General features: G+C 42.1%; 1 protein-coding gene across 1 annotated transcript in view; it reads right to left on the reverse strand.

Moving 5' to 3' along the window:
• CDH13 (cadherin 13) overlaps positions 1–21,928 on the reverse strand; it is a 592,471-nt gene that overhangs the window by 19,192 nt on the left and 551,351 nt on the right. Inside the window, exon 11 of the mRNA XM_028740139.2 lies at positions 19,001–19,143. Within this exon, the coding sequence (XP_028595972.2) occupies positions 19,001–19,143 (143 nt within the window). The remainder of the gene's footprint in view (positions 1–19,000; positions 19,144–21,928) is intronic.

The raw sequence follows: 21,928 nt of genomic DNA on the forward strand, positions 1-21,928 counted from the left end.
ACCAACAGGTGCCTTAAAAAAATTGCTGGTGATAGTACATTCCTGTTTTCTCCAGTGCAAGGCTATCTGCCCCACCCAGCTCTTTATTGGAGTGGAACTTGAATCTTTCAGAGGGCCTGGGATGCGACTGTCTTGGTAGCTGTTGACATCCACCTACACCCACAGCAAGATTGTTTCTTCTCAGTTTTGTTTAGAGAGGCAAGGACAGCAGCAAAACAGTGGAGAATCAGCTCCTTCTATTGAAGTCTGTGTGTGTGTGTGTGTGTGTGTGTGTGTGTGTGTGGAGAGAGAGCGAGAGAGAGAGGGAGAGAGAGAGGGGGGGGGAAACAGGTTTCATGCAACTGACAGCCAATGCACTTTACACCTGTGCTGGAAGTAAGCAGACACAGAGGTTGAGAGGGTAGTTTATACACCATGTGGCCAGTGCAATCTGTCACTCAGTGTCTGAAACAGATCCCCTGGAGGTACTGTGAGAACCATATAGACACTTGTCTTCTGGGAGCAGAAGTAAGACCAGCACCTCATTCTACTTAGGCCAACAAAGGGCTGACAGGTGTTAATAACTTTCCACCAGTTTCCAAAGTTGATCCAAGGGCCTTATATAAAGGTGAAAAGTGTGATTTCTCATTACTACTCACTTTTGCCACATGCACACTCTTTCGAAACAACTGCTTTCAAAAGTAAACACATGCACTTGCATGCATCTTCTATGTGCTCTTCGAATATTTCCTCCACTTCAATAAAAATAATACAAATTGCAAAGCATTCACACAGTATTGGGGGTGGGGAGCAAGTGCAACAGGCTGTGGGTTCCTTTGTGCAGCAGACTGGAAGTGTAGGTGGGGAGGGCAAGCACAGGCAGTCCTTTCAGTTTCATCTTATAACTGTCTCCATACAGTCCATGGTTCACATAATTCTTTTTCCATGTGATACATAGGTACATATGTGAATGGAGAATGAAATAACTTCTCTGTGCTGCCACCAAGACAAAACATTCTCAGACAGTAAGGGATCCTCACATCTCTCAGCTACAAATGACCATATAAATCCAGAAGGCACAGACACATATTAGTGCACTGTTAGTGCATTGAATCCATCAAACATGCTGCTGGCTTGCTCTGCTCTGAGAGCCAGTGTGGTGTAGTGGTTAAGAGTGATAGACTCGTAATCTGGGGAACCGGGTTCGCGTCTCCGCTCCTCCACATGCAGCTGCTGGGTGACCTTGGGCTAGTCACACTTCTCTGAAGTCTCTCAGCCCCACTCACTTCACAGAGTGTTTGTTGTGGGGGAGGAAGGGAAAGGAGAATGTTAGCCGCTTTGAGACTCCTTTGGGTAGTGATAAAGTGGGATATCAGATTCAAACTCCTCTTCTTCTCTGAAACAGTGGTTACTGTTGTCCTTTGGGATTGGGAGGGTCAAAGTACAGAGACCAACAGTAGTTTGAACCAGAGCTAATAGTGGACAGAGCCACCTGCTGATTGGTTGTAAGTATGAAGGCAGGCAGGTGGGGGCTGGATGAGGGGGCTGGATGAGGAGAACAACACAATGTCTGCCACATCTGAATGCCCCCTAAGTCACAAAGTCCCAAGAACCCTGCTGGAGAAACAGGCATGCCTACGAAATGGCTCCTGACAAGTTTGGCAGGAAAGGGGGAAAATAATGCTTTCTTTCTTTAGATCTCAAGAAATCACTAACTGTAATAAAATATTAGTTGTTAGGATGATAAATTATCCCAAGGATGACACCTCATCTGTTACAGATACATACATGCATAACAAAGGCAGAATTGTCAGAATTCAAGACTCTCTCTTTCTCTCTCATCACAAGGAGTAAAGGGTTGAATTCCTTTTAATGAAAAAGAAATTATTTCTCCCCCTTAGTGATGGACTAATTGAATTTTCAAAAAGGCTCCTATACACCCCCCTTTTTTGTTCTTGATATATTATTAAGCCACGTCAGAGGAGAATGGATGAAAAAACAGGCATTTGAATATTTGAAATATGATCATAAAAGACAGTCTTTCATGCACTTAATTAAAACACTATCTTTAATTCAGTGTATATTATTTCCACTGGGCTGATACTATTTTCTGCTATGCCCTCTTTTTTATCTTATATTAACAAAATGTCGCATTTTTTAAAAAAAATTAGAACCCAATAGCATTACAAATCTGGCCTTGTTTCTCCCTCTGCAGATACCATTTTCATTTGCTCTATCTTGTTTACATGTCATCTTCACCCCCTAAATGTTTTAAGGATCTCTCAGCTAATATGTACAATACAAGGAGCAGAAAATTGCCTCTTGTGTGCTCTGGTGACTTATCATCCATGTGTATTATTTATAACCAATTACATGAAATACACCAGAATTCCAAAAGGAAAACAAGCAAATGTCAAGGTCATAAACTGTAACTGGTTAGCAACTTTGCAGCAAGAAACACATCAAAAGACAAGCTAGAGATAAATAGACACATCCAGGGCTGAATTAACCACTAAGTTAACTATGCTATAGTCTCATTATTCGTTCTATTGCAGTTATAAAAGTGTATTTAGGAACTACCTAAATAGCTTTTCTATAGCTATTCCGCCTGGCCTTCAATTTGAATTAGCCTGATCTTCTATTCCCTTTCCCTTTTCTTTTCTATGAAGAAACCCTTCTGGGACCCCACATTTAAACTCTTCCCTGGTCTCCTTGCTGGCCCTAGTAGGACCAACTTGGCCAGTTAGCCCTGGTGATCATTTGATGTTTACAGATTGGGGTTCCCCCCCAAAAAAAATAACCCCTGAATTTTTGAATTTTATTGACATTGATGCTGCATTTATGTTGTATTTTATGCTGTTTTTAAGTCACATTTTAATCAATGTTTTATATTTGTTGTTAGCTGTCCTGAGCCCGGTTTTTAAACTGGGAAGGGTGGGGTATAAAAAAAAATCATTATTATAATTTATTATTATATATAAGATATGTTAAATATATACAGTATATGAGACAGTTGGATCAAGTCAACAAAGAGAAGGAATTATCAAGAGCAAGTTTGATATCTTCATAAAGATGACAGAACGTTTTTGTAATAACAGTACTTAGGACTATCAGCCAATTAAAAAAAAGTCTCAATCAACTAACCAATTAAATCTGCATAAATTTGCATCTTAAAAAAAAGTTGCTTGAAATGTGTGGGGCATGCTTACTCCACTGGGGCTGGATTAACAGTGTAATCCTATACATAACTACTTAGAAGTAAGGATGCAGATGCATTTGCCATCTAACTTGCAGTTCTTGAAACAGAATGTGAACTGAAATGCAGATATCCTTTGAAATGCAGACTTCTTGGAATTTTTCACTGCAGTTTGCCAACCAAACGAGGCTGCATTAAAGTTGATGTGTTTGAAACAGGGATGGTGCGAGGTTTCAAAATGTGTGTGTGTGGTGGAGGGTGGAGGGAAGTGTGCAGAAAAAATTATATATGAGCAATATCTTTGGCGAAATGGCTTGCAAAAATGCATGTATGTGCGTACAAAAAGGAATGTGCGTTCAAAATTGTTCATATAAGGATACATGTACATTTCCATGCATATGAATTTTCAAGATCTTTTTAATGCAAACTGATACAGAAATGCACTTTAGATTGCAAAAACGAGCAATTACTCAGTCATACTGAGTTCAATGACACTTGCTTCCAACTAAGTGTGTACAGGATTGCAGCCTAAGCTGTTTGCATTTAGGTCGTCTGAAATCAATATTTACACCGATTAACTTAAGTCCCATTGATTTCAGTGGCACTTGGAGTGCAGTTAAGTTAGTCCGACTCCAGCCCATTTTATTTTTATATGGTGACAGAATCTAAAAAAAAAAAAATGCTTCCTTCCTGCTTTTCCCATGTGAAAGGGAACACCTCTTTTAAGATGTCATCTGCAGTATTTTAAGTACTTAAATTAAAAATATATTGTTATTTAATCAGCTCCTTGAATTATTAGGGTCATTAATCAAAATGTTTCTTAGCACTTAAATGCTGCACACCACCAGCAGCAATATGTATATATGTGTGTGTTTTGTACAATGCTACAATGTTGTTGAATGCTATAAATGTTCCACGTAAATAATAAATTTCCAGTCATTTATACCCCACTTTTTTGACACCAAAAAACAGGAAATATAACACTTCAATAAAATACCAACCTTCTTGAGTGTTTTTGCCTGCCTGGAATGTGCCCCTGAACTCTTAACAATGCCTCTTGCTTGCTTGGATACAGGATAGATACAGGATGAGAGTGTATGTAGAAACTAGCCTACCATACAAAGCTAAAGTGTCGCATCCATTCCTTTGCCCACTTTTGCCTCTTGCTCCAACCCACCACTGGTCTCTGGCCCTCAGAAGGTCAATTGTGGCTCACCAACTTGGAGAATGACCAGAGATGCTTCTGCAGATGATCTCGGGGTCCTTATCCTAGACAGCTATTTTGAGAAATTCTGCTCAACACAGTAGCAAACTAGCTTAACAATAGGTCCATTTACATTTTAAACTGAACACAGGTACAAGTTGTCTTGACACAGGTACAAGTGTTCTTGTGAAAGGATGTGCACTTGCCAATTTGTACAGTTCACCTGCTGTGCGCTGGTACAGTGGATTTACGTTCATTGGAAGTCACATAAATAAGTGTACAAACGTACAACTCACAGACTGTATACTCATTGAATGGAATGTATGACACAAACATGTACCCCTGGTGTGAAATGGTGTGTAGTGATTGATTTCTCCAGCTTATCTACTGTGTACACAGACTGTACACACTGAATGTTGCATTTGAATTACTGTATGAGTGTGCAGCTCAACTATTTAGGCTCATTCACATGTTATGTTAACCACAGGTATAAGCTGTCTCTAAAGTGGTACAGGTGTTTGCATGAAAGAGTGCAACTATTGTGTACATGGGTACACAGACTACACTTGTTGAATGATACATTTGACTGATTTTACAAGTGTACAGCTCAACTGTTCGCGCTCATGGATACACAGGCTGAACACTCATTGAATGCAATGTGCAGACACCCCTTTTGTGTACACAGATTGTACATGTGTAGAATGTAATCTGTGGTCATAGGACGACCAAGAAACAAAATGCTAAAATGACAGTAAAAATGTGTGCAATTAATAAGAACACAGTAGAGTCAAAAGCAGCCATTTGTGAATACAGAGAGACAGTATTATTAATGAGATTGAATATTTTTGATTAGATCAGGGGGTAGCTTCAAACTGCTAGTTCTTTGTGTCTGGCAATACCATAGAACATTTATCTAAATCCCTTTTCTATGAGAATTTCTTATCAGTGGCAATTAGGAGAAAGGAACTTTAAAGGAACTTTAATCAGAATTTCTAAATTATTCTGGAAGCCCTTCTTAGAGACAAAGTTATTGTCATCTCACAGAAGGGGGAAAAGAAAGAAAGAACCATGCTAATGAATTGTATTAACAGAACACTTCTTAAAGCTGTGGTATAGCTGGAAGTGAACATAATCTTAAGAAGTATAAGCGGCTGATCTCACTCTCGCAAAATTGCTAGTAATGGGAGGGGGAGGGAACAATAAGCAAGTCTAGGGTGACAATTATCTTCTCTGGAAAGCTTGCAGACATTTTGCAAAGTACAGGGTAGATGGAGTGCACAGATGGGGGATTAGTTTTTTTCTGGAAACCATCCAGGGCCCACATGCCAGTGATGGGTGGGGCCAGTGGCTAAAGTGGGTGGACATCAGAGGTGGATTTAGGGCAGGGAGACTGGTTCCCTTGCAGTGGGCACTGAGCTGAGGAGGGTTGTGTGCCACAGGGTGTCATAATTATGGCATTGTGCACATACAGAACAGAAGGTGAGAAGTGTGGCGGGGGGGACTGAATTTTGGGCTCACACAGGGCGCTGCTGAAATTCAAAAAGCCAAAGTCTACGCTTGCTGACATTTAGACAAACAAAAAGCATTTTCAGAGTTCAAGGACTTTGCAGGCCAGGCAGGAACACTAAAGAATGATCTGAAACGAGGGTGGTGATGAGTGCAGCTCCAGTGGGTGTGTGGCCTGGAGAGAGCCCAGAGGGTCAGATAGAGACACATGGAGGTCCATGTTCGGCCTTCAGGTCTGAGGTTCCCAAGATGCCTTGTCAGTACTAGTGCCAAGCTATTTTGAACCCTAGGCAAAGCTAACTATTTGCATCCCCAATTGTTTTCTAACTTCAATTTTCAAAAACAGATGTTTCATAGAAATGATAAAGTTCTTCAAAAGTAAAATATTATCAGGAATTTATAATATGTAACAAAAATTAATCTGTATAAAGCTGTGCCCCTCAAAGGTCAGTACTGCACCTAGCCAGCCTAATGAGAGCAACGTCCCTGTGTAAGGTCACAGGGTATGGCCTGAAGGTAAACAAGGCCAAGATATTGTTAAAGCTAAGCATGTCTTCTTATGGCCTGGATAGGTGACTTCCTGGAGACCACATCTATGCCACTTTCTGTTCCAAGATGGAACAAAGGCATGCTATAATTATAAGATAATGAAGAATTATAATAACATCACTCACAACTTTATTTGGGGGTGGTTTTGTTCCAACCCAATGAAGGAGGAAGTCTCATGTTGCTTCCCTCCAAGAGTGGGAGGGCGTTTGCTCTTCACCATGTGGCCTGTTTTGGCTAACTGGCTCAGGGTAGAAGGTTAGCTCCTCTTCTGACTCATCCTCCTGCTTTGCAGTGGCATCTTGCCCTCCTACCCTTGTGTAGTGGGGGCTTATCTAGATGCCATTCACAGTTAAGTAGGAATTTGGGGGGAGAAGCCTGATTGGCTTTTGATAAATTCTATTTTCATCCCATCCATATTCAAAAATTGTTGTGCTTCAGTACAGTTCCAGATTACTTTCACATTGTCAGCTGCCCTGCCCCCATTCTGAAACCTCACTCTATCCCTGATTCAAACCCATCAGCTTTAATGAAGTCCCCAGAAGTCAGCTATTGGCTTGACAAGTCATTCCATCCTCCTCCATCTGAAAAAAGTTGCATTGGAAAAACCACATGCAACACCCATTGTACAGAACTCCAATTAAAATTCTCAGATTCAGGAAGCACTTTTGTGTATGTTGGTTGGGGGGGGGGGAGTTGCCCAAAATCTAAACACTTTTCTTCTTTCTTTCCCATGCTTTCAATGCTTTATATTTCAACCCAGTTCACGTAGGCAGCTCTTTCATAGAAGACAGTGGAATTTATTCCGAATTCACTGCTATGTATCAAAGAGCACAATTTAGGCCTGTGATGACCTCAGTGACCTTGAGCTTAGACTTGGATTTTCCTACCCCAGTGCTCTCATTTCAGCCTTTTCCTTGCCTTTGCTTTTAAGGGATGTGGTGGCTGCTACACTCTGTGAGCTGCTTTTTGTATATATTTAATATCGTTGTGAAAAGAAAGAGAAAGAAGTGCTTCAGAAAATACCCAAAGATGGTTCCGAACGTGACATGTGGCCATCCAACCAAATCCCTAGGTGGATCGAAAAGATGGCATTCCTCTTTTTTAAAAAATGTTTTTATTAAAAACAACATGCTGTATAGTTGGTGACGGGGAGGAATCTAAATGCTTGCATAAAAGGACTAGAAAGTTGAAATGGTGGGGAAGGGAGTTGCAAACTATCTATATGCAGAAATGTGTCCCTTTGCAAGGTCACACTCATTTATCAGGTTTATTAACCTAGAATAATAATAATAAAAAACCATGACAAACTTAAACAGCATCTTAAAAAGCAGAGACATCACCTTGCCATAGCTGCCAACTTACAGATTTGAAAATAAGGGAGGAGCAGCCTTGAAAATAAGGGACCAGCAGCCAAAATAAGGGACCTGCAGTCTCACCTGTTCCAGGCACTCCAGTCTTCCTGTCCTCCTGCAGTCTGGTCAAACTCATGCTGGTAGCTTCGAGAACACTGTCCAACCAACTTTGTAACCAGAGGTTCAACTGAATAGAATCTGAATCACATGCACCACAAGGCCTATGCAGCCTCAACTTAAGATGGCTCCCCGGCCTGGATTTGCACTGCAAAGTTTGCAGCAGCACGTGCAACAAAATGGCATCCAGCATTCAAAAAAACCCTCAGCTTGCATTAACTAGCCACACACAAGGCATGCAAGCTCCACCCCCAGTCATTCTTAGACTTCTTATTGGGTGAGCAACACAGCCAAGCAACACAGTTGGAGCCTCCCTCCTCCCTGGCCGGCAGGGAGGGAGGGAGAGGAGCTGCTTCCTTTGAAATTTAAGGGACATCATTTAAGGGACATCCATCATTAAGGGACAGCAGTGGGACATGACGCTGGAATAAGGGACTGTCCCTTCAAATAAGGGACACTTGGCAGCTATGCACCTTGCCAACAAAGGCCCATATAGTTAAAGCTATGGTTTTCCCAGTAGTGATGTATAGAAGTGAGAGCTGGACCATAAAGAAGGCTGATCGTCGAAGAATTGATGCTTTTGAATTACGGTGCTGGAAGAGACTCTTGAGAGTCCCATGGACTGCAAGAAGGTCAAACCTATCCATTCTTAAGGAAATCAGCCCTGAGTGCTCACTGGAAGGACAGATCTTGAAGCTGAGGCTCCAATACTTTGGCCACCTCATGAGAAGATAAGACTCCCTGGAAAAGACCCTGATGCTGGGAAAGATGGAGGGCACAAGGAGAAGGGGACGACAGAGGTTGAGATGGTTGGACAGTGTTCTCGAAGCTACCAACATGAGTTTGACCAAACTGCAAGAGGCAGTGGAAGACAGGAGTTCCTGGCATGCTCTTGTCCACGAAACGTTGGACAAGACTAAATGACTAAACAACAACAAAACCTAGAATAAATATATGCCAGCGCCCACAATTCTGGATTAAAAGAATAGAGTTGTGTGCAAAATGTTAGCTCTTTACCATCTTCTGTATATCAGCTGTCTATTGTTGGTGAACATTTCTATAGATCAACATTTCTGGTGAACCTGATGTGGCAAACCTGTGGCCCTCCAGATGTTGTTGGATTAAAAGTCCCTTCATCCCTGATCTTTGACTGGAGCTGATGAAAGTTGGAGTTCAACAACATCTGCAGGGCCACAGTTCTCCACCTCTGCTATAGACACTTGAGGGTATTTCCTGGTTCAAATCCAGGGATGGTTCACCTGTGGATTTGTTGGATCTAGTGGTTGTTGGACTGTGGCTCTCTTCATCTCTGACCATTGGCCATGCTGGCTGGGGCCTATAGGAGTTGGAGTCTACTAACCTATGGAGGGCTACAGCTTCCCAGCACCTGAACCAGGCACTGAAGCCATCCAAAGCATGCATAGACAAACTAAGGCCTGGGGGCTGGATCTGGCCCAATTGCCTTCTAAATCCGGCCCGCGGACAGTCTGGGAATCAGCGTGTTTTTACATGAGTAGAATGTGTCCTTTTATTTAAAATGCATCTCTGGGTTATTTGTGGGGCATAGGAATTCATTCTTTTTTCTCTCTCCAAAATATAGTCCGGCCCCCCACAAGGTCTGAGGGACACTGGACCAGCCCCCTGCTGAAAAAGTTTGCTGACCCCTGATCCAAAGGAACTGATCGGCTATGAGTACAAGACAAACAAATAAATAAATAGGGAGCTCTGTTGTTCAACACAGAAGAGTGAACTCATGTGACTCATGGCCACAGCATGTTGTGAAATAATTAGACCAATCATGGAGGACAGGTCTGCCAATAGTTATTATGCACACACCAGCTAAGAGTGGCCTTGCAGACACTGCTGGGCTACAACTTCCCTAATACCAGATGACTGATCATGCTAACTAAGGCTGAGGGGAGATGGAGTTCAGCAACATCAAGAGCATACCAGGTTATACACCCCTGATTTAATTAGAGGTCTTATTGTATTGTTATGCAGTGTTCTTTCCCCCCTGTTGCCTATATTTTTTAAGTAAAATGAAGAGGGAAGAGGAGAGGGAAGAAATTGGTGGGATTGCTTCTCTGGGAGATCTTAAAACCACAGGCATGAACGTCACCACAAGACAATGAGCCAACTTTTAACAGGCACGCAAGTGTTAATCAGTCCTCGGTCTTCCAATCTTCTTGACTTGTCCGCCTTACTAGTTGATTTCACTTCATGTGATCCTGTTAATATCTCTGCACTTGACTTAAAATCAATCATTTCTGTGCATCTTCAGCTGATACAAAATGCTCCAATTTAAATGCATTCCTCTCACTTTCGGAAAGAAGCAGATCCATAATGCAGAGCTGAATCTCAGGGTCTCCCCAGCCCACTCCATCCTCCCTAACATATATTTCACTCAACAATTCATAAAAAAAACAAACTGCCCTTTAAAACTACAATCACTCATATATTTTAACAGTGTGTTCAGTTTCTACATTTGAGTAATTATACTTCAAAAAGCAAAGCTCTTATCAAATAGCTACTAACGTGCGCCATCCATCTTAAAACCAGTTTGCCGCAAATTAATTTTTCTCTTTCCCCAAACCTGCAGTTCATAGTGACTAATTTCAATGATATTTTCTCTGCAATTCATATTTTGCTAAAACTTAAAATGACAAGTAAAGGCTGAGCATTTCATTTATTTTCCCTCTTCAATTAATAGAGCAATTAAAATAAAGGGTGTAAATGCAGCTTAATTGGGTTGCCATGGCCACTAATTGCCTGATTTCTTTCCAAATAGTGTGTTTTAGGTGGAATCAATCTGCAGTAATTTAATTTCAGGCATCATGATGTATATAAACAGGTTACGGCAGATGGAAAGACAACTCGTAACTGAATTACTAGGCAGCACTTTTTAGTTATTTTGCTTGCATCTTCCTCATATCACCTGTCATTTTCTCTGCATCAAACATGGAGACTGGAAATGAAGATTCACAGAGCTCCAGGAGGGTAATTAAGCTCACCTCTATTTGTTTATCTGCAGCATAGATGATTAGATAGATAGATAGATAGATAGATAGACAGATAGGAAGCATTATCTTCTTAGCTGATCGCTGACCATCAAGAAGATAAGGTGAAGAAGCCAATTCACGTTCTTTTTTGTAGGCATGAGAGAGTGGGCTTCCATGTCAGTTTAAATACCCCCCCCCCATGCAAGTCCATGGCATACACCAAGGTAAGGAACCTTTTTCAGCCCGAGGGCCACATTCTCTTCTGAGCAACTTTCTGGGGGCCACTGTCACTAGTGGGTGGGTCAGAGGCAGAAGCGGACAGAGAAAAATTGTACAATAGGCCGGTTTCTACACACACTCACACAACCCTCTATGCCCCTCCATCCCGACAAGCAAGGGGCAGTATCAGAGTTCAAGGGAACATTTCCAGCCAGGCAAATGCATGTGGGAAGGTTGTAAGGTGAGAGGTGTGGCCTAGGAAGAGTTCTGAGAGCCAGATGTGGAGTCCTGGATGGCCACATTTGGCCTCCAAGCCTGAGGCTCTCTAACCCTGTCATAAACCAAATAGCCCCCAATGCTGTGGTCAATGGGAAAGTGTGTGCCTGTGTATTCTCTGCAAATGGAGATTTAGACAAGCCCACAAATGTTATTAGCCTGCTGGCAGGGCAGAGACAGAAAGCAATGCCCTTCCAAGAGTAGCCCTCTGTACTTTTCTAATGCATGTTTTCTTCACACCCACCTGCACAGAATTCCTAGTCGCCTATGGCTACCATAGGCACTTAAATGCAAACCCGCTTTAGTTTGCAGCCACACTCTGCACATATGTAATCCTAAAAGAGAAGGGTTGTAGCTCAGTGGTACAGCATGTGCTTTGCATGCAGAAGGTCCCTGGTCTCAGGCATCCCCAGGTAGGACTGGGAGAGTCCCTTGAGTCTGAGCCCCTGGAGAGATGCTGCTGTGGATGATAACAGAGCTGGATAGACCAGTCGTCCAACACTCGATACAAGGCAGATTCCCATGTTCCTATTCTCCCAGCCCACGTTGGTAAATTGGGAAATTTGAGCAACTTTTCTCTTCTTTAAACAAGCCTTCAGTTGATTTATCATATGAGTTCTAGTCAATTCGTCTTATCAGTGGCATTTGCATATATTTGCAAATGGGTAAGCATACTTCTGGAGTAAGATGCATAGCATCTTTGTTTGCGGATGATGCATGCGTGTGTCACAGCAAGCATCATCTTGGAAGAGGCATTCCATCCTGTGTGACAGAAAGTGGGGGTGGATGGGGAGAGAATACCTGCAGTGTGACAAATAACTTGCAAAAAAGAAATAAATATAAATCTGCTGCCTGGTAACTTCAAACACATTTTAAGTAAATTAAAAGCCTTTAACTGATAAAATGCTCCAGCAGTGTGAAATCTGAAATCTTATTTAAGTTCAAAGCAGTATCTTAAAAAAAGAAATACAAAAAAGTAACAAGGGCCATAGCTCAGTGGTAGAACATCTGCTCTGCATGCATAAGGTCCTTAGAACCCCCAGGTAGGGCTGGAAAACTAACCCCTACCTGAAATTGTGGAGGGTTGTTCCCAGTCAGTGTGCAGACAACACTAGATGAATCAATGACTTAACTCAATATAAGGCAGACTCCTATATTCCTCTGATATTTTGCTTATCTATCTATCTATCTATCTATCTATCTATCTATCTATCATCTATCATCTATCTATCTATCATCTATCAATCATCTATCTATCTATCATCTATCTATCTATCTATCTATCTATCTATCTATCTATCTATCTATCATCTATCTATCTATCTATCATCTATCATCTATCATCTATCATCTATCATCTATCATCTATCATCTATCATCTATCACCTGCAGTTGTGCTCAGGCTGCAATCTTATGGTTCCCAGGAGGACATGCCTGGGTCAATAGGATCTTGTCCTTCATAGATGGAGTAGTTTGTCCCCCTTGCATCTGTGGTGTCCCTGCTCCACTTTCAGTGCACTGATGATGGAGAGGACAAAATGAGGCATGTCTGGGGCACACCAGGGCAGATCAGTGGAGGTTTTTGATTTGCTAGTTCCAAACATGCCACCAAAATTGGGGGGGGGGGGGGGGGAGAGAAGTATGGCAATTTTGGAGGGAGGGGGAAATCATAAAATCTTCTTGGGGACTGAAAAAAGAAAGACCACCACTGCCTTCACCTTGGTGATGGCCACTAACTTGGATGACTTTAACAGAAGATTAGACAAATTCATGAGGGATAAGGCTATCAGTGGCTATGAGCCACGATGACTAGGGACTCAGCTACACTTGTCGATTATATCATTATAAGTGTGTTATAAACATGTGATACCAGATGGCGCTCTAGAGAAGTGATATGTCATGAATAGAATTTTTCATTAAGAGCTTTTATTGCTTTTTTCTATAGCATTTTTAAAAATCTGTATAGATCCAGCTTAGGTTCTACTTCCTCTGTTGGCAGCCGTATGCCTCTGAATACCAGTTGCCAGAAGCCATAGGAGAGGAAAGTGCTCTTGTGCTCAGATCCTGCTTGCAAGTTTCGCACAGGCATCTGGTTGGACACTGTGGAAACAGGATGCTGGACTAGATGGGCCAATGGCCCCATCCAACTAGGCTCTTTTTTTGTTCAAACACCTCCCCATCTTTGTATTTCTCTACCTGTCTAAACCATATTGGCCTGAATATAAGCCACACTTTTTCTACAAATTCCGACCATGAAAAGTGAAAGTGCAGCTTAAATTCACGACCTTACAAAAATTGGCTTTTACGATATCGCTGCTGAAACAGACATATGGTAAAACAGAATGGGTGTGAGTGCCTGCAGAATTTTAAGGGAGCAGCTTATATTTGGGTATTGCCTTTTTCTCTCTCCCCTCCTTGAATTTTAAAGGTGTGGTTTATATTCGGGCTAATATAGTAATCTCCAAAGCACAATATATGTAAGTATATCTAAGGCTGTCCATAGCAACCATGGATTTCCTTTGATGTTTTCTGCTGCTACAGCTCCCACCAACAAGGAAGCAAATCACTTCTAAGCACACGTGAATAAGTATTCAAATTTGTTTTCTCTCAGTAGCCAGAAACGTCTAATGCTTTCTGAGTGTTGCCTTTGGCTGTTCCATTTTCAATCCACTCCCAGATTAAACATGGTTTGATCCACTTTAATGTGCTAACTCTGCTTCGTTGAAGTTCCTTCAGGATTTAATTTCTCCCTTAATAGATTAGAGCTTCTGTGTCCACATAAGCCTTTAATAAAAAAAGGGGGAGATAAGAGTACATACACTACAGATAGTGGCTTGACCTTTACAGAAAGCAAGAGACTACAAAGCAAATTAGGACATTCATTGAGGAGAGGGTTATAAAAGGGAGATCCCATCCACAGAAAAGGTCACATTTTATTATCTATGAAATTAAATACTGTGCTCCATCAACTATTCAATAGCAAAGATTTTTCCAATAAGAGTTTAAGGAAGCAAGTCTGTGCACACTTACCCAGGAGTAAGTCCCAATAGACTCAGTGGAGCTCAGTTCTGGCAACATAAGAAGAGCCCGCCTCACAAGGACCAACAAGATACTTCTGGGAAGTCCACAAGCAGGATATGAAGATAACAGCCCTCTTCCACTCACATTCCCCAACAACTAGCTTAGTGTACACTTAGTGTACACTTGCTTACATAACATTGTGTTTGCCCCTTTACTTTACTTAGTTTGAAACAATCTTTTTGGAGCACCACATAATCTGTCTTTGTTTTCATCACCCAGAACTGATTGGTATCCCCAGCAAACTTAGCCATCTCCCTGCTCACCTCTTGATTCCAAATGTTCTATGAGTGAGCTGACAGTTCCTCCCAGTTGATTTATTTCCAGGATTTTTTGCATTTCATGATTAGTAAGGTTGCATTTCAGCTGACTGAAGATCTTTAGTTAATACAAATAATAATGCTCTCTCTCTCTCTCTCGTCACTATCCAAGTAGATAGTTCCACCAGCACGGTTGACATGCCACACGGTCAGAGGTTAGAGTGGGAAAGTTCCATTGTGCAGCTAAAACTTTTTGCACTAGGGAAATTATTTAGCTGGATACAGCCTGATAATAATAATGATGATGACGATTATGATGAAACAACACAACTAACTGCAATTTTAGACTCTCCTTGAGGCGACACCTATGGGACTGATTTTGGGAGAGTGGCTGTGGAGGTTGTCATTATGACCTCTTGCCCTTCAAATTTTACCACTATACCACTGCCTAGCAGGACTCACAGTCAGGGAGCTTTCTTAGTCCCACTATCTGAAACTCTTTCTTTTCTGAATTTGAACTCAGGGCATTCCGCATGCTGAAAACAGGCTCTGCCATTAAGTCAGGGGTCCTCCCCAGAGGGGATGGGTCTATCTGTTAGTTTCAGTTTCTCTCAGTTTCTCACTGCTCCTAGCTTAAGTTCAGTTCTCGAAATTTCCACATTGATTTAGAAAAAGAAAGCTCTTCTTGAAAATTCAGCAGCTTCCTGCTAAATACACAAGTTTGTATGTCATGTTGACTAACACAATGCATTTCTATGCACACATTACCCTAGTATGTGCATTTTTGCACACAATACTTTGCTGGAGAACTGCATTGAATATTTGGAGAAGCAAGGATTTCAAAGGGTGGCTGTGTTTTAGTTTGCATGTTGTTTTAGAAAGTCTGAATTAGGTAGGTTCATGTTTGAATGTGACCTGGATCTAATCTCCCTCCCATCCCAACTTCCTAGTAATATTAAAAGGACAAAACAACAACAACAACAACACCGGTATGTTAGCACTGACATTTATAGATGCCACTGCTCTCCCAGAGAGAGCAAAGTATTTCCATACTCTTTCAGTTAATTTAACCTTCTCTGAAAGATCTAGGAATCATTTCATACTTGCTTTGGATTATTCAAGCGCCAGCCTACATTATGTAGCTCATTGGGAACATAATAATCTTGAGAAAATTAAGCATTAGTGTTGGTTGGCTAGGAAAATTATAGAGGAATAATTTCATTGCATCTGTGCCTTAAGTTTGGTCACAGAATGACAGAGATCAACAATATTCCTTCAAGGAACCAAACCCAGTGGAGGGAATTGACCTAAGCTGATGCTAAAGCGCACCATCACAAATCTTGAGCTAGTCACTTAGTGAACCCTGAACATAAGCATCAGCTTGCAGCTGGTTTCCGTGAACTGTAGGTTAAGCTACCCTGCTATTAATAGTCAATATGGCACTAGCTGCAGCTTGAGCTCAAGCAGCTGAACATTGGATCATCCATTCATCACAGTGTTTAAGTTACTGACTTGCACACAGTCAGTAAAACTGTGGAAATGTGTGGTCCTTCAAGTTCTCTGTGAAGGAGAACAGTGAAGGCACTGATGTGCAATTCTCAGAAGCCAAAAGGGCTCTGGGTGGAATTGTGGATCTAATTGTACACAGAACAGGAGGCCTGCTAGATGGGACCAAAGACCTACTTTGGTTTGGCTCCCCCCCCCAAAAAAGAAAAAAACCCACATGGCACTACATGTACTTACTTAGATGTATCAAAGTGAGGCATTATTAAAGCAGATTAATAGTATACACTCAGCGGCAAGGAAAGAGTCAGATGTAGCCCAGGAGTCCTTACAAGGTGAAGGATGGGCAGCTATAACGCTGGTCCAGGGGCAAGGTCCACAAGTCCCAGATTAGTAACCTGAGTTTCAGGGCTGCACAGAATCTCTGCAGTTGTTCCAGCAAGTTCCCCAGCCTACCTGACGAGCTTTTAAGCAGTGGCAGAGAATGCCCACCTACTCATGAGAATTCATTGGAACTCCTGGACTAAAGTTGAGCGCTATGTTTAGAGGGATACATCTCCTTTGAAGGCTGCCTTTTTGCTGTAGTTGAGAGGTGGGGAACATTAGACCTGTGGCCAAATGCAGCTCACCACATCTGTCCGGCTCCCAGAACCCAACCCAGGACTCCAGCACTGCTCTACATACTCCTTGAGTGTCTTTGCCCAGCTATGATTGAGTCCTTGAACTCTGATAATGCCTCTTGCTAGTCAGCAAGGAGGACAGAGACAGGTGTGTGGGCTAGAGCATGGGCAGAAACTAGTAAAGGTAAAGGTAAAGGTACCCCTGCCCATACAGGCCAGTCGTGTCCGACTCTAGGGTTGTGCGCCCATCTCACTTAAGAGGCCGGGGGCCAGCGCTGTCCGGAGACACTTCCGGGTCATGTGGCCAGCATGACGAAGTTGCTCTAGCGAGCCAGCACCAGTGCAGCACACGGAAACGCCATTTACCTTCCCACTATAAAGCGGTACCTATTTATCTACTTGCACTTAGGGGTGCTTTTGAACTGCTAGGTGGGCAGGAAGACGGACCGGAAGACGGGAGCTCACCCGGCCGCGGGGATTCGAACCGCCGACCATGCGATTGGCAAGTCCTAGGCACTGAGGTTTTACCCACAGCGCCACCCGCGTCCCTTCCAAACTAGCCCACTCTAAAAGGTTAACACTGGCATTTCCAACACCATCCACTTTTGCTCCGTGCCCTACCCACAGGTGGCATGTGGCTGCTGGCAGGTCATCCAGAAGTGAATGCAGCCTTGGGTCTGAACAGGGTTCCCCCTCCCTGCTGCAGTCATTGCTCCAAGTGTATGAACATTCATCTCCTCCTAATACCAGCTTCCTACACATTGCTTTGCAAACAGCAACTTATGGTTCTAATCACATTACAGCTAACACAAACACTCGACAAAAGATGCATTATCCAAAACCAACAAATGTGGAATGCGGAATAATTTCAATAGCATTTTTTTTTTTAAAAAAATGTCTCCCACAGAAATGGCTCTGCGAGAGACGTACATTTATGAATATCCGAGTAAATCACCATGGCAAAGGGGACCTTCTTCCTGCTCTCCGTTTTGCATTTTAAAGCCATATTCTTGTCAAAACCTTGCAAATGTTCCCTTGTACTGACTCGTGCAATATGAAAAAGATGGTAAAATTACCCTCTTAAAAAGAGCATTTCACAATTCATCGCTGCAGCTAAAAACCAGCTGCATCCCCGAGAAGTGTTAAGCATATTAGCTTTTCTAACATTACACACAAAGCCCTTATTTATTTTGTGCCTTTCAGCTGTTCAGGAAAAGGCAGCATCTCTCCCTCCCATCTCAGGCTTTAATGTGCGACAAAAGTAACTTGCAATGAGTTTTCATAAAATCCTTCCAATTTAGATTATGTGCGACAGAAGGAACCTTAATCCACAAAATATGTTTAAAATATTGCATTTTAACAAGGGGTTTTTAATTGTCTTTTCAATGTAATTGCTATTATACGTTAAATGGGATAGTCTCTGGTGTGTCGAGCTAGTTATTGGAACTGTGGTGCTAGGGGCTTGAAATCATTTCTTTTTTTGGGGGGGGGGGGCAAAATTAAATCTGTTAATGCTAATATATCCAACCTCCTGAGGACTGGTCTGTAGACCTTTATTTTCTTCAAGAAATACATCCTCACAATGGGGATGGTCCTTTCTAACAGAGTCAAAGCTGAAAAGCAATCTCTCAAATGACAATCTTTTTGAGAACATTTCTGAGATTTTTCTTTTGCTGGATCCACTGGAAAAAGAAGACGGCCACTTTGCAAATGAATAATAGATGGATGAATGAAGGCAAGAGGCATTGGCTGCTTGTTTGTGAATGGATATGGAAACATGGGAAACTATCTCATACCAAATCAGACCGCTAGTCCATCTAGCTCAGTATTGTTCACAGCAGGGGTGGGGGGCCTTGGACCTCCTAGATGTTGCTGAACTACAACTCCCATCAGCCCCAGCAAGCATAGTCAATGACCACCAATGATGCTTTTGTTGAGCTGCTGCAGTCATCTAGTTTGAAAGCTTCCCAATGGGACATCTAGTTGGCCACTGTGAGAACAGGATGCTAGACTAGATGGGCCACTGGCCTGATTCAACAGAGCTGTTCTTAATGATTCTTCAGGAAACTGTGACATACAATGAATGGGATGAAAAGCATGTCAACCAACCACTTTCTTCTTTCATCAATTGCCATTACTCACCATTATCTATTGCCAGTAAGTGTGCAGTGTACACATTGTTGATAACAAATGGCGATTCACGATCAAGGACACCCCTGGTGCGAATTGTACCATTCGTAGGGTCAATTTCCAACCATTCAGCTGGATCTTTGTTAATGGAGTACCTAGAGGGGAGGAAAAAAACCCAATAATCAGCTGTGAATTGAGTTCAATTAATACAGAACTTACCTTGAGCACAGGCACCATGGGGCTCAATTTAGAGGCTTCACACTTTGAATTGCAGTTCCCAGTTTCACAAAGCAAGGAGAAAAAAATGCATACCACTCCAGCTGTTTATCAGATACCTTTCTGAAATGTGCAATCACCACTGGCCATATAAGAATTTGAGTTTACAAGAAAATGACACAGGCAACCCCCATTACCTAGTCATTAAGCAAGGCAGAAATTAAAGATCAGTCAATGGACACTTAATGAGGGATGTGATATGGCAAACAAGTCACAAGAATGAAGTCAAGTGAGGGTCAGTTCAGACACAAATTGTGATCTTGTATGACATGTGGACAATCCATCTATCCATCAAACAGACATCTATTGTCTAGAATGGGGAAGTTATACATATCAAGGGCTGGGAGCATTAATGATGGACGTGTGCCACATGACACTTGTACTGTTTGCATTAACGGGCATCTGTGCCCCTTGTTACCTGCCATTTTTGACATTGTTTTGTATAATTTCACACACTTGTCTGTCTCTCATTGTCATCATAACTTGCTGATTTCCATAATGTGGAAGACTAACTGCTGAGAGGTCTGTGTTGATTTGGTAACTGGTTGGGATGGAAAGATGGTCTGTAGCAAGAAAATAGTTCTTTTAGGCTCTGCTTGAGTACAATGGGGTCACTGGAAGCTGCATTACACTGTGTCAGACCATTGGTCCATCTACACCAGGGTTTCCCAAACTTGGGTCTCCAGGTGTTTTTGGACTACAACTCCCATCGTCTCTAGCTAGCAGGACCAGTGATCAAGGATGATGGGAATTGTAGTCCAAAGACAGCTGGAGACCCAAGTTTAGGAAACCCTGATCTACACTGAATGGCAGCAGCTCTCCAAAGTTCTAGGCTAGGGTTTCTCTACTTGAAGATGCTGGGAAGTGATGTGGGACTTTCTGGATGCAAAGTAGATGCTCTCCCACTGAGCTATGGCCATTCCTGGAGCCTTTGGTCCACGAAGAAAATTCCAACCAGTTACCAAATTGATGCAAACGTGAAGCACCTATTGACTGAATGAAAGTTGGGTGGTTTGTAATATGCATGTAGTCAACAGGTGGAATTGTTAATCCTTTCCTCAGAGATTCCTCCTCCACTACACAACCACAGCCATACACTTTGCATTCACTGTGTTCCTGACACCAGCCTTAAATGTCCAAATTTTGATCTTTCTGTATTAAACAAAAGAAATCAAACCACTGGCTCAATATGACAGATACAATCTGGAGCCCCTACTTGTCATCCCAGGAGAAAGTTTATCTTTCTGGAATAAGTTGGCATCTTCCAGATATATTTTTTTATATACATATATAAAAAGTAATACCAAAATGATTATGTATGTGTTAGTGTGTGCCCATAGACACATAAACACAAGACATAAAAATACCATGTTAAGTTGCATACGCACCATGAATTAGGGGTAGGGGTAGGGAGGATCCTGATGCCTGCCTCTCCCCATGGGACACATTGACAGGTTGCCAGGGCCATCCAATTGTCAGTCACATGACATCAATCAGGTGAAGCATTTCCCTTTGCAGACCAGCTGGATTTCAAACCTTATGGGCAAAGGCAGCCAGGCTCTGTAGGAAAGAAGTCCCTTTGCCTACATAAGTTGATTTCTTCAAGCTATGCAGGCAAAGGAAGCTTTGTCCTTCGCAGCTGTTTCCCTTTGCAGGGAAATCAAGCTGAATTCAAGGGGAAATGTTCCTCTGCAGACCAGCTTGAACTCAAGCTGAAAGAGCCCTGCAGCTAATCTAAGGCTAAAATAAATGCGTTGCTATTTATTTATTTACAAACATTCACAAACTGTATATCCATTCACAAACTGTACTCTCATTTTTAAAAAACAAAACAAAACAAAAGCAATGTGGTGTATAAGACACCCACTCTGGGAACTGGTGGCTTTGTGGGGGAATAGGGACCACCTAACAAGAGCAGTGTGGTGTAGTAGTTAGAGTGCCTGAAAGTGAACTTGGAGACTAGGGTTTGTATTCCCATACACTTATGAAACTCATTGGGGCAGTCATTCCCCCCCCCCAGCCTAACCTACTTTGCAGGGCTGTTGTGGGAATGAACTGAGATGGGGGCAACCATGTATGCCACCTTGAGCTCTTTGGAAGAAAGGCAGGATATATTCATTTATTTTGTAAAATTTATACACCGCTTGATTTTTTTTAAAAAAACCAAAACAAAATGGTGAACCTTACTTACAGATGACATAAGCAAATAAATACACTTTCAGCACCCGTATTTCAAGTAATCTTTGGAATAAACCATGATTGTTCAAAGCAGAGTAACAGTGCTTTTAATGTAGGGTGGAGTTCGGGTCTAACCTGGGCCTCGACATCAATGCAACTGGAACATTATAGGCACAATATTTATGGTTGATGAACAAAGGCACAGTAGTTCTGATACCATCAAGACTGTGTCATCTATAGCAACCCTACCCAGTCTGTTAATATCTCATTGCTACAAATGAGGCTGTCGTTATTGGCATCCCAGGAACAAGTTGGCCCCATTGGGAAAGGGCAAAGAACACGACAGATGCAACCGCTAATGAATAGTGAATGATGCAGTCCATCAACTCTGCCTATACTTCTGGGTTAATAACCATTTAAAGAGTTTATCTCCCATGAAAATGAGTTATTAGAATAATAACAATGCTCTTAATTAATGCATACTAT

This window comes from Podarcis muralis, chromosome 7 (assembly GCF_964188315.1).
Source record: "Podarcis muralis chromosome 7, rPodMur119.hap1.1, whole genome shotgun sequence".
Lineage (NCBI taxonomy): Eukaryota > Metazoa > Chordata > Lepidosauria > Squamata > Lacertidae > Podarcis > Podarcis muralis.